Source organism: Leuciscus leuciscus (genome assembly GCF_965113295.1).
Source record: "Leuciscus leuciscus genome assembly, chromosome: 3".
Classification (NCBI taxonomy): Eukaryota; Metazoa; Chordata; class Actinopteri; order Cypriniformes; family Leuciscidae; genus Leuciscus; species Leuciscus leuciscus.
Window position 1 is genome coordinate 49,562,160 of NC_138727.1, and position 13,985 is coordinate 49,576,144.

The window sequence follows — 13,985 nt, forward strand, 5'->3', positions numbered from 1 at the left end:
CTTTAGACTTGTCTTGATTGCTAATCCACAGATGATGATTATTAGGTTAAACCTAATAATTAAGGCTAAACGTTCAGAATACGATTCCATATAAGGTTGTATTTCAGCACTTCGCGAATGGACAGCGACTCTTAAGTAGCACGTAAAACGCGTTCTCGCGCGTTCATGTTAAGTGCACTTTTGGGAAACGCTCGTGGAATTGCTGCGAGCGTTCGTAACCTTGCACGTAGAAAGCGCTCTTAAGAGCTAAGATACATCGTTATCGGGAAACCCGGCCCAGGTCAGTTCTGTCTAGTCTGTTTTTTCGAGTGTTGGGATCCTGGAACCGGTGCTGTCATTTTCCTTTTGTTTTGGTTGAGCTCATGGTCTCTGTGTTGGATTGCCATGTTCTCTTCTGTTTGTTTTTAGTCTACTGCAGTGGTACTCAACATTAATTTTGTTGCCATGTTTACACTGCAGAGTTTCAGGCGAGGTAGTTGCGCATTTTTAATGCGGGTACAGTTCGGGTCACAGTGTTAAGATGCTTACAACTTGCATCTTAAGACTTGCTAAGTGCCAAGTATTTACAAATTCAGTTTATTATTTAGCCTGCTAGTCCTTAATGATTGTCCTATTTAAAGTGTCACTTCACATGAAAATAATTAAGTTTAATAGTTTGTCTTGCTATATTCTTAACGCTAAAAATAGAAGTATGAAAAATCTCTAAATGCATAAAGCGCAAGTATATTATACAAAATAATATACAAAATGTGAGCGAACTGTAAAATGTTTTTAGGAGCACATGTGCGAAATAAAAAGATCATAAAAAAATCTTAAATATCTGAATCTTAATTCAGGGGATGGAAAACCAGAAATCGATATACGGCATAATGTGATTATTAAACTTAAAAAGGCTGTGATTTAGCTAATTACATAAATGTGACCTTGGACCACAAAACCAGTCACATGTCGCACCGGTATATTTGTGGCAATAGCAAAAAATACATTGTATGGGTCAAAATCTAAAAAAATTCTTTTATGCCAAAAATCATTTGAATATTAAGTAAAGATCAAGGTCCATGAAGATATTTTGTAAATTTCCTACCGTAAATATATAAAAATGTATTTTTGTGAGTGGATGCAGCAAAATCGCGAACATAAATGGAAAACTTTAAAGGTGATTTTCTCAATGTTTCGATTTTTTTCCACCCTCAGATTCCAGATTTTCAAATTGTTGTATCTCGGCCACATATTGTCCTATCCTAACAAACCATATATCAATTGAAAGCTTATATATGCTTATATATATATATGTATACATCTCAATTTCAGAAAATGTACCCTTGTGACTGGTTTGTGATCCAGGGTCACAAATATCAGCGCTACACATTGTAGGGGGGAAGGGCCCACTTTTCCTGTTAATCTGGCCTCCCAACCCTTATGGTTACAGCCCGTTTGTTTTGAACTCTACGTTTTGCGCGGGTTCCTGTTTTCATGCAGTTTTTTGGGGAGTTGACCATCTTTGGTCCCTGACTCCTTTATTTCTCATTCCATTGGCGGGTGTTAATGTCAAGCCCTCGCCTATGAAAGAAATTTCAGGCAGCTTCATAAAAGGAAGGGTGGGTGGAGGAGACCTTTGTGGCTGCTTCAGGGAATACTTTTGGGGAACCTTGGCTGGGTTTGTTACAATGTGTTAAAATGTGTTGTTTTAGGCTGCGATCAGTGGCGTGGATACTGTGCTCTCTTGTGGCTCGCGCACAGGGACACTCGAACGCAAGCTTCAATCCGTTGTGGAGACTCTAATATGTGATATGTTATCTAACAATTTTTTATCTTAATCTGACAACAGTCACCATCAACATGCCGAAGCCCTCAAGACCTTTAGATCAAATTTGAGGAAGAAGTTTCAGTGTCTTTATGAGGGAACAGCAAAGCAGGGAAACCCAACACTGCTGAATGAGATCTACACTGATCTCTACATCACAGAGAGTGATTGTGGAGAGATCAATAATGAGCATGAGGTGAGACAGATTGAGACTCAATCCAGGAGAGCAGCAACAGAGGACACACCGATCAAATGCACTGACATCTTTAGACCTTTACCTGGACAAGACAAACCCATCAGAACTGTGCTGACAAAGGGAGTCGCTGGCATTGGAAAAACAGTCTCTGTGCAGAAGTTCATCCTGGACTGGGCCGAAGGGACAGAGAATCAGGAGATCCAGCTCATGTTTCCACTTGCTTTCAGAGAGCTCAACCTAATGAAGGACAAAACACTCAGTCTTTCAGAGCTTCTGCATGTCTTTTTCCCTGAGACAAAAGAAATTAAACCATTCAGTGATGAATATAAAGTGGTCTTTGTTTTTGATGGTCTGGACGAGTGTCGTCTGTCTCTGGATTTTAATGTGAAACTGTGTAATATATCTGAATCAGCCTCAGTGGACGTGCTGCTGACGAACCTCATTGTGGGGAATCTGCTTCCCTCTGCTCTCATCTGGATCACCTCCAGACCAGCAGCAGCCGATCTCGTTCCCTCTGAGTGTGTCCATCGAGTGACTGAGGTACGAGGATTCAATGATCCACAGAAGGAGGAATACTTCAGGAAGAGAATCAGTGATCAGAGTCTGGCCAATACAATCATCACACACCTGAAGTCATCAAGGAGCCTCTTCATCATGTGCCACATCCCAGTGTTTTGCTGGATCTCAGCCACTGTTTTAGAGAAGATGTTGAGGAAATCATGGAAAGGAAAAATACCCAAGACTCTCACTCAAATGTACACACACTTCCTGATCATTCAGACCAACATCAAACATGAGAAGGACTATGAGAAGAAAGTGAAGGACGAAGACATGATCCTCAAACTGGGGAAACTGGCCTTCCAGCAGCTTGTGAAAGGCAACCTGATCTTCTATGAGGAAGACCTGAGAGAGTGTGGCATTGATGAGACAGAAGCATCAGTTTACTCAGGATTGTGCACTCAGATCTTCAGAGAGGAGTTGGGCTTGTATCAGGGGAAAGTCTTCTGCTTTGTTCATCTGAGCATTCAGGAGCATCTAGCCGCTCTTTATGCTCTGCTTTCATTCCTGCTGTACAAGAGGGATGTGCTCAATGAAACCCTCAGCTCAAAACATGCACACGAGTTCACGTGTGACACGATATCTGACCTGCATCAGAGAGCCGTGGACAAGTCTCTGCAGAGTAGAAATGGACATCTGGATCTTTTCCTGCGGTTTCTTCTGGGTCTCTCGCTGGAGTCCAATCAGAAGCTCCTGAAAGGCCTTGTGACACATGTTAGAAAGATCTCGTACAGTAAAAAGAAAACGGTTGAACACATTAAAAAGAAAATAGGAATGAATCCCTCACCAGAGAAATACATCAATCTGTTCCACTGTTTAAATGAACTGGGTGATCATTCTCTCGTAAATGAAATCCAGGAGTGTCTCAGATCTGGAGGTCTTTCAAGCACCAGATTGTCCTCGTCACAGTGGTCAGCTGTTGTCTTTGCTCTATTAACCTCAGAGTGTTTGGATGAGTTTGAGTTAAAGAAATACATAAGCACCAGGCAAGACCAAAACCACACGTCACCAGATGAATTACTTCAAAAGCTCTTGCCTGTAGTTGAAGCCTCCAGATCAGCAAAGTAAGTCTGAGGACAATCACTGTGTGTGTGTGTGTGTGTGTGTGAGTGTGTTTGTGTGTGTGAGTGTGTGTGTGTGTGTGTGTGTGTGTGTGAGTGTGAGTGTGTTTGTGTGTGTGAGTGTGTTTGTGTGTGTGAGTGTGTGTGTGTGTGTGTGTGTGTGTGTGTGTGTGTGTGTGTGTGAGTGTGTGTGTGTGTGTGTGTGAGTGTGTGTGTGTGTGTGTGTGAGTGTGTTTGTGTGTGTGAGTGTGAGTGTGTGTGTGTGTGAGTGTGAGTGTGTTTGTGTGTGTTTCTCTGTGTTTCTCTGTTCTTTGTTGTCAATGGTAGTATTAATTTGGCCTGATTTTTTTAAACAAGTCACACTTGGATCACTATACAAAAAAATCTACAAAAGGGATTATTCTCCTTATATTTTTTCGGATCGTAATTTACACACAATACAGCAAAAGTCTAGCCTGGCAAGCCAGACGTACATCAAGATGTTTAGTCTGGCAACTCACCATAGACACGGCTCATCCGAGGGGCGGGATAAACGGCTGTCTTTCAAATTCCCTCTGCACGCAATAGGACAGCGCTTCAACCAACCAGAGCGTTTTCCCAACAGCGGAGCTAACGTTAGTTGATAGATTCAACTTTTAAATCTGGCCGACAAAACTACGAACACATCTTCCTTTCTTTAAGAATGACTTAAGTGCCGTTCTTTGTTCTTTTCTCAAAGAAAAACTTAACTCCAAGTCCTCCAGAGTTGCGGCCAAAGCCGATTTGAAAGACCGCTGTTCTCCATCCGCAGCAGCCGTCATTCTTTGTTTTCAAGTGGCAGGAACCGTCGCAACTCTGTCGTCATATGTTAAGCCCGCCCCCGCCTACTCTATACGCGACGTGATTGGCCTGACCCAATTTAGGTTTTTGCAGCAAAAAGGTCTATTGAGAGTTGCTAGACCCACCCTGGCTGCAAAATAATTTTGCTGCCGCTAGGGTGCGTCTAGATTTCTAGGCTAGCAAAAGTCAACAAAAAGTAATAAAAACATTATACCCACACAGATTTAGTATTTAATATCTCAGTCTCTCTGTGGTTGTGTAGTTCCTGCTGAACTGAGAGATTAAAGTGTGTGTCGTTGTTCTACAGGTTGAGGAAGTGTAAGATCACAGATGAAGGTTGTGCTGCTCTGACTTCAGCTCTGAGATCAAACTCACACCTCAGAGAACTGGATCTGACTGGGAATATAATAGGAGATAAAGGTCTGACGCTGCTCTCTGATGGACTGAAGGATCCTCACTGTAAACTGGAGAAACTGAGGTAAGAGATCATACATTAATCTTAACTTAATGTTATTTTAACCCTTTAATTCCTACCGTATCATATTTGATCTAAATTATCAATTATATGATCATCAGGCTTTTGAGGAAGGTTTATTAGTTTATCTCTCAATCATCATTGTATTGCGTTACATTATATGTTTTAAAATTACAGAGCTTTGATCATAAAACTAAGCTTTTAAATATCATCTTACTAAGACTAATATCATCTTATCATCTTACTAAGGCAGATATAGAGTGACGACTGATATTTTAGTAAAAGAGTGTGTACGCACGGTCTAGAGTGTCTGTACGGTGCGCACATATTTATGCCTAGTTTATTTTTTATAAATCCTGATATGTGCATTTCAATGCTTTTTTTGTGCGTATGCAACGTTTCTGCATCAGGCCGCTGGTGTTTGTGCCATTATTAACCGCCCAAAAAAAACAGACGCGAACACCTCCATGAAGTTGGCACCCCATAAAACGAAATAATCTCCGAAACTATGCCATTCGTTTGTGCTGATTTGTGCCGTTAAAACAAACACTGCATCTATTTTTCTTTCGCAGATATAACTAATTTAACTCGGGAGCTGTGACGTCACTCTCCACCCCATTTCGTTTAAATCGCACAAAAACTGTGTCGTTCGTTTGTGCCGTAGAAAGAAACATCATAAATTATTACATTCTTTAGACATCACAAAATCTTCTTTTTTTCCCCCACAATTTAGCACATATTACACACACACAACCCAAAAAAATCAAAAAAAAAAAATCACACAAAACAGTAAAGACAATACCACTAAATATATCGACAAGACATTAAAGCGAAAAAAAAAGACAAATCAACACAAAAACCAAAATCTTTTTTGATTAGTGATGTCACGCAAGCAAGCCGCGCTCTCCATCCATCTCGTCTACAAACCCGTCTGGGTCGTTTGTGCTCGCACAGGGCCGCTGATGTCATTGTTCTTTAGATATGGGAATGTTTTATTTTAGATTTGTGCTAGATATTGACATTTGGTCTTTATATAATCACCAATGCACTATGATATGTAATGTACTGTCACTAGGACCTGTGTGACTGATGCTTTAATCTTGTATTAAAATAAAATAAAATAAAAGAACCAATTTTTTTTATTGTGTAGTGTCTTAAGTTTTCTGAATAGTGTTAACAGCTTACAGACATTTAAAATCTTTCTGCCCCCTTAAAAACATTTGTTTACCCTAAGCACTGCATAGTGGGAAAACAAAACTGGGCATCTGGCAGTGAAAAAGGTAAGCATGTGCTCTGAGATAAAATACTAAAAAATTACTAAAATCATGTGTGCAGGTCAATACAATTTACAGGATCATTTTAACAAATAAGAAATTGATAGACACAATATTAATCTTGGGCAATCCGGTAAATGTTTCATGTCCAAATGATCGTCCATTGGTCACATTAATAAAAGTAGACCTATGACATTCTTATGCCATGCCATAAAATACATTAAGTTATTAGTTAAGATATGTACAGCAATGTACATTTCATGGCAAAAAGCTTGATGTTATACAGAGGAAATGACAGAAAGCAATATACAAGTGGCAAAGGTGTTCAATTTAATCCTCTGAAGTCATATAATTAACTTTACAATGTGAACAACAGACTAAAATTTTACTAATTCACAGAAAAGATTGTCACCCATCCTGTACTGGCCAAGTTCAGTTATTGCTACTTTTCTTATAACTAGAGAATGTTCTGTCTTTTCGAGCTCTTTTGTAATGAATTAGTTGATTTCGTTCTCAAAAGGATTCAGTAAATCTTAATCTGACTGATATATTTTTTAAGGGGGCAGAAAGACTTTAAATGTCTGTAAGCTGTTAAAAGTATTTAGAAAACTTAAGACACTACACAATAAAAAAATAAAAAAATTGGTTATTTTATTTGATCTTAATACAAAATTAGAGCATCAGTCACTCGTAGCCTACAGCCAGAGTAGTGACAGTACATTACATATCATAGTGCATTGGTGATTATATAAAGACCAAATGTCAATATCTAGCACAAATCTAAAATAAAACATTCCAATATCTAAAGAACAATGACATCAGCGACCCTGTGCGAGCACAAACGACCCAGACAGGTTTGTAGACGAGATGGATGGAGAGCGCGGCTTGCTTGCGTGACGTCACTAATCAAAAAAGATTTTGTGATGTCTAAAGAATCGAATAATATATGATGGTTCTTTCAACAGCACAAACGAGCGACACCGGTTTGGGGCGATTTGGACGGCATGGGGTGGAGAGTGACATCACTGTCCTGAATCCAATGTGTTATTTCTAAGGAGGGGAAAAAGATACAATGTTCATCGTAACGGCACAAACCGGCACAAACGAACGACAGTTTTTGTGCGATTTAGACGAAATGGGGTGGAGAGTGATGTCACAGCTCCCGAGTTAAATTTGCTATATCTGCGAAAGGAAAATAGATACAGTGTTTGTTTTAACGGCACAAACGATTGGCACCGGTTTGGGGCGATTTGAACAGCATGGGGTGGAGAGTGACGTCACACAACCAAAAAAATAATGTTCAATATCTCAAACACCAAACCAGCACAAACATTCGTTTTTGCGGCACAAATCAGAACAAACGAATGGCATAGTTTTGGAGATTATTTCGTTTTATGGGGTGTGCCAACTTCACGGAGGTGTTCGCGTCTGGTAGATTGTGTTGGTCTTTATGGAAATGATCCGGCTGAGTCTCTGTTCTTTAACTTCCACTTCGTCAGTCGATCAAACTCAGAACTTTCCACTTCCATCGGCGCTTTTATGGGATTGCACTCTCACGATAATTTGCCCTCTTTAGTAAATCTGGCCCTTAGTATTTAATATCTCAGTCTCTCTGTGGTTGTGTAGTTCCTGCTGAACTGAGAGATTAAAGTGTGTGTCGTTGTTCTACAGGTTGAGTATGTGTGAGATCACAGATGAAGGTTGTGCTGCTCTGGCTTCAGCTCTGAGATCAAACTCACACCTCACAGAACTGGATCTGACTGGGAATATAATAGGAGTTAAAGGTCTGACGCTGCTCTCTGATGGACTGAAGGATCCTCACTGTAAACTGGAGAAACTGAAGTAAGATCATACATTAATCTTAACTGAGACTAGAATAATGTTATTTTAACCCTTTAATTCCGACTGTATCATATTTGATCTAAATTATCAACATGATCAAAAACCTGTTGCACACAATCTACTACTTGCCTTCTGTTGTCTGGTTGATGGTTTATAGTTTTTAGCAAGTAAAAGGCAAGTATAATTTTAAAACGTGTCCCTTCAGCTCGTGGGTCATGTGACTTTTTACTGTGAAATCTTTACGGATTTTTAAGTAAACATAAGAATAACCTTTATAATGTTAGTAATATTTCAAGATGATCATTTTCTGGACTGAAGCAAGTTAGGTTTACTAGATTATTCATACATATTTTGTGAAAAATCATGTTCAAATGTATCAAATATGATCATCAGGCTTTTGAGGAAGGTTTATTAGTTTATCTCTCAATCATCATTGTATTGCATTACATTATATGTTTTAAAATTACAGAGCTTTGATCATAAAACTAAGCATTTAAATATCATCTTACTAAGACATGTTATTGGCAGATATAGAGTGACGACTGATATTTATATGTATTTTATGTCAGTGGTTCTCAACTCTGGTCCTGGGGATTATATATATATATATTGCAGTGTAAATAATTGTCTGACTCAGCGTCACTGACAAAACATTTTAAATGTAAAACGTTACGGTTTCCTTCCCCTTCGGTCCTTCAAATGCAATAGTATTTTCCTAATAGTGTGAAGAGCATGACAGTGGTTATGATTGGGCTCCTCTCTGTCTGTGCTCGACACCAACAGCTCCTGCGTGCAGCAGATCGTACAGCACTGAGTCAGCGCACTTATTCAACCCGGCCAATGGACCGTTCCATCAGCGAGCGAGTCCTTCATTGCCTGTCATTATACCGTCTGTGTCGCTGCTAATCTGCTTAGACGGAGTCAAGTGCTCATCATCGATCATTATTTGCATGGAAATATTTTCTCAGAACATCTGCTATTTAGATCAGAATATAAAGCAGAATTATCATGTGCCAAGCAATCCTCGCTGGCTAAAACATTAAAACACAGCATGCCACAGGAAAAGAGTTCAAAAGCAGCGCATTCACTACTAATATTTCTATTTAAATTAATAAAAAATGTAACTTCTGGACAATGATTTCATAAATTTTTTAGATTCATATTTAAAATACACTTTAATTAAAACATTAAAATTAGAAATAATTTCATATTTAAATATTGACCAAAAAATTATCTCATGGCTTTATTTATGCAATTGTAAATGGAGTGTAAATATATTAATGCCGCTTCTGTGTCTCCTCTGCACTGCAAAGATGGATTTTGATTTAATGATTTGATTTGACTGGTAACAGTGGTACTGTGTTATTATTCTAATAGAATTGAATTTGAATGTTAGAATTTGACATAAAAGGTGATGCATATCTCTAAATAAGTTTATAAAACATGTCCATCTAGAGGTGAAAATGCCCCTGGAAATCAATTTAAGGTGGCAAATATTGACCCTTAATAAACATGTTAATTTCTGTCACTGCTGTGAACTGACCACTGCATAGAATATGAATAATATGAATATCTTCGTGAGTCTGCTGTCAACAACAGGCCTAAACCAGCCATGGCACCAGTACAAAACACAATCAGTGAAATATCATCTAATTATTATCAACAAAACTTTGAAAATACCAAGATATATTTTTGTCACACCCCTAATGTAAGGTATTAATTTTGATTTCTTCAGGTCTTAAAAAGCCTTAAATTTGACTTTAAAAAGTGTGCAGCGACCCTGTTTAACCTAAATGTGTGTATCAGATGTAAAACAGTTTAGATCATTCTGTTTACTTCATTACTTCACTCACTCCAGTAAAAGAGTGTGTACGCACGGTCTAGAGTGTCCGTACGGTGCGCACATATTTACACTAGGGCTGTCAGAAAGTTAGCGCGTTAATAACGCGTTAACGCAAAATCATATTAACGGCACAATTTTTTTTAACGCTCGATTAACGCAGCGCGTATTTTCTGTTTGACCCGTGGCCCAAAACCTAGTTGTAGAAATGGAGATACACAGTGTTGCCAACTTAGCGACATTGCAGACCCATTTAGCGATTTTTTTCCCTTCAACAAAGCGCCCAAACCTTATTTAGTTTCTGAGAATCTACCGGTACCGCCGGTACTGCTCTCCCAGCACGCGCGCGCGCCTCTCGCTCTCTCGCTCTCTCTCTGCGTCTCGCGCTGGAGAGAGGAGCAGCGCTTTAATTCAGTTAAACACAGATATGATGTTGCTTCTCTAATTTTACATGCAAGTATAGCCGAAATCGCAAAACAGATATTGTGTTTATCTTATATGCATTTGATTTCATCAGACGACGGCTCGATTATCAGGATTTTTGTGCAGATTAACGTCTTGGAAGGGAGAGCTGGTTATGTCTTAATGGGTCGCATTTCAGTCACCATTTCATATTCATTCCATTGTTTGACAACAGAAACAGTAAAATATACCAATGAAAACAGTTTTATTGAGAATTTAGCTTCATCAAAATGGGCACAGAGAGAGACAAACTATAATGTAGCCTAATAATAAATAATAAATGTACATTTAGCATTTTCAGAAGAGCTGCCCTGTCATGCAAAAATCTAAAATGTAAATGTTTGTGTTAATCTAAAAAATCTAAAATGTAAATGTTTGTGTTAATCTAAAAAATCTAAAATGCAAATGTTTGTGTTAATTGCTCAGTGCAATGAAAGAGAAGTAATGGGAACCTGGTATTTCTTTGTTCTTTCTACATGTGTCTAATAGACATGAACAAGTTCTTTGAAAAACATCTATGACCTTTGAAACATGTCTCGTCTTCATGCTCTATGTTGACTATGGTTTCAATAATAAACATACATTTGCATAAAGCATCCATTATCCATGCCCACGTTGATTAGAGTATTACAAACTTGAAAAGTATTAATTTAAGTTACATTTAGAACAAATAAAAAAAATGTGCGATTAATCACGAGTTAACTCATGACAATCATGCGATTAATCGATTAAAATTTTTAATCGATTGACAGCCCTAATTTACACGTTTATTTTTTTATAAATCCTTTTTTATCCGTGGGAAATTGCGTACACACATTTCAATGCTTTTTTGTGCGTATGCAACGTTTATTCATCAGGCCGCTGGTGTTTGAGCCATTATTAACCACCCAAAAACAGCAGGTCTGAAACCAGACGCTAACTGGTAGATTGTGTTGGTCTTTATGGAAATGATCCGGCTGAGTCTCTGTTCTTTAACTTCCGCTTCGTCAGTCGATCAAACTCAGAACTTTCCACTTCCATCGGCGCTTTTATGGGATTGCGCTCTCACGATAATTTGCCCGGTTTAGAAAATCTGGCCCTTAGTATTTAATATCTCAGTCTCTCTGTGGTTGTGTAGTTCCTGCTGAACTGAGAGATTAAAGTGTGTGTCGTTGTTCTACAGGTTGTGGGGGTGTAAGATCACAGATGAAGGTTGTGCTGCTCTGGCTTCAGCTCTGAGATCAAACTCACACCTCAGAGAACTGGATCTGACTCAGAATATAATAGGAGTTAAAGGTCTGACGCTGCTCTCTGATGGACTGAAGGATCCTCACTGTAAACTGGAGAAACTGAGGTAAGATCATACATTAATCTTCACTGAGACTAGAATAATGTTATTTTAACCCTTTAATTCCTACTGTATCATATTTGATCTAAATTATCACCATGATCAAAAACCTGTTGCACACAATCTACTACTTGCCTTCTGTTGTCTGGTTGATGGTTTATAGTTTTTTTTAGCAAGTAAAAGGCAAGTATAATTTTAAAACGTGTCCGATAAAAACGATTTTTAAGTAAATATAAGAATAACCTTTATAATGTTAGTAATATTTCAAGATGATCATTTTCTGCACTGAAGCAACTTAGGTTTACTAGATTATTCATACATCTTTTGTGAAAAATCATGTTCAAATTTATCAAATATGATCATCAGGCTTTTGAGGAAGGTTTATTAGTTTATCTCTCAATCATCATTGTATTGCATCACATTATATGTTTTAAAAGTACAGAGCTTTGATCATAAAACTAAGCATTTAAATATCATCTTACTAAGACATGTTATTGGCAGATATAGAGTGACGACTGATATTTATATGCATTTTATGTCAGTGGTTCTCAACTCTGGTCCTGGGGATTTTATATATTTTTTGCAGTGTAAATAATTGTCTGACTCAGCGTCACTGACAAAACATTTTAAATGTAAAACGTTACGGTTTCCTTCCAATTCTGTCCTTCAAATGCAATAGTATTTTCATAATAGTGTGAAGAGCATGACAGTGGTTATGATTGGGCTCCTCTCTGTCTGTGCTCGACACCAACAGCTCCTGCGTGCAGCAGATCGTACAGCACTGAGTCAGCGCACTTATTCAACCCGGCCAATGGACCGTTCCATCAGCGAGCGAGTCCTTCATTGCCTGTCATTATACCGTCTGTGTCGCTGCTAATCTGCTTAGACGGAGTCAAGTGCTCATCATTGATCATTATTTGCGTGGAAATATTTTCTCAGAACATCTGCTATTTAGATCAGAATATAAAGCAGAATTATCATGTGCCAAGCAATCCTCGATGGCTAAAACATTAAAACACAGCATGCCACAGGAAAAGTGTTCAAAAGCAGCACATTCACTACTAATATTTCTATTTACATTAATTAAAAATGTTGTAACTTCTGGACAATGATTTCATTCAATTTCAGTGCTTAACTCCATTAATGAGAGTGGCATATTTAACCTAAATGTGTTTATCAGATGTAAAACAGTTTAAATCATTCTGTTGACTTCATTACTTCACTCACTCCAGTAAAAGAGTGTGTACGCGTGGTCTAGAGTGTCTGTACGGTGCGCACATATTTACACTAGTTTATTTTTTATAAATCCCGATGTGTGTGTGGAAAATTGCGTACACACATTTCAATGCTTATTTTTGCGTATGCAACGTTTATTCATCAGGCCGCTGGTGTTTGAGCCATTATTTACTGCCCAAAAAAAGCAGATCTGAGACCAGACGCTAACTGGTAGATTGTGTTGGTCTTTATGGAAATGATCCGGCTGAGTCTCTGTTCTTTAACTTCCACTTCGTCAGTCGATCAAACTCAGAACTTTCCACTTCCATCGGCGCTTTTATGGGATTGCACTCTCACGATAATTTGCCCTGTTTAATAAATCTGGCCCTTAGTATTTAATATCTCAGTCTCTCTGTGGTTGTGTAGTTCCTGCTGAACTGAGAGATTAAAGTGTGTGTCGTTGTTCTACAGGTTGAGGGGGTGTAAGATCACAGATGAAGGTTGTGCTGCTCTGGCTTCAGCTCTGAGATCAAACTCACACCTCAGAGAACTGGATCTGACTCAGAATATAATAGGAGTTAAAGGTCTGACGCTGCTCTCTGATGGACTGAAGGATCCTCACTGTAAACTGGAGAAACTGACGTAAGATCATACATTAATCTTAACTGAGACTAGAATAATGTTATTTTAACCCTTTCATTCCTACTGTATCATATTTGATCTAAATTATCAACATGATCAAAAACCTGTTGCACACAATCTACTACTTGCCTTCTGTTGTCTGGTTGATGGTTTATAGTTTTTTTTAGCAAGTAAAAGGCGAGTATAATTTTAAAACGTGTCCCTTCAGCTCGTGGGTCATGTGACTTTTTGCTGTGAAATCTTTAAGGATTTTTAAGTAAACATAAGAATAACCTTTATAATGTTAGTAATATTTCAAGATGATCATTTTCTGGACTGAAGCAACTTAGGTTTACTAGATTATCCATACATCTTTTGTGAAAAATCATGTTCAAATGCATCAAATATGATCTTGATGTTGAAATTTGAGGAGGGTTTATTAGTTTATCTAAACTGAGAGATTAAAGTGTGTGTCGTTGTTCTACAGGTTG

The 13,985-nt window shown here is 38.3% G+C and overlaps 1 protein-coding gene and 1 long non-coding RNA gene across 2 annotated transcripts in view; one reads left to right on the forward strand and one right to left on the reverse strand.

Moving 5' to 3' along the window:
- The window catches only part of LOC309494997 (uncharacterized protein), a 730,899-nt gene that overhangs the window by 330,649 nt on the left and 386,265 nt on the right, over positions 1-13,985 (forward strand). Inside the window, exons 26-28 of the mRNA XM_082164514.1 lie at positions 7,859-8,029; positions 11,494-11,664; positions 13,345-13,515. Coding sequence (XP_082020640.1) covers positions 7,859-8,029; positions 11,494-11,664; positions 13,345-13,515 — 513 coding nt within the window. The remainder of the gene's footprint in view (positions 1-7,858; positions 8,030-11,493; positions 11,665-13,344; positions 13,516-13,985) is intronic.
- LOC309495024 overlaps positions 1-13,985 on the reverse strand; it is a 214,082-nt gene that overhangs the window by 149,288 nt on the left and 50,809 nt on the right. The gene's annotated exons all lie outside the window — the stretch shown is intronic.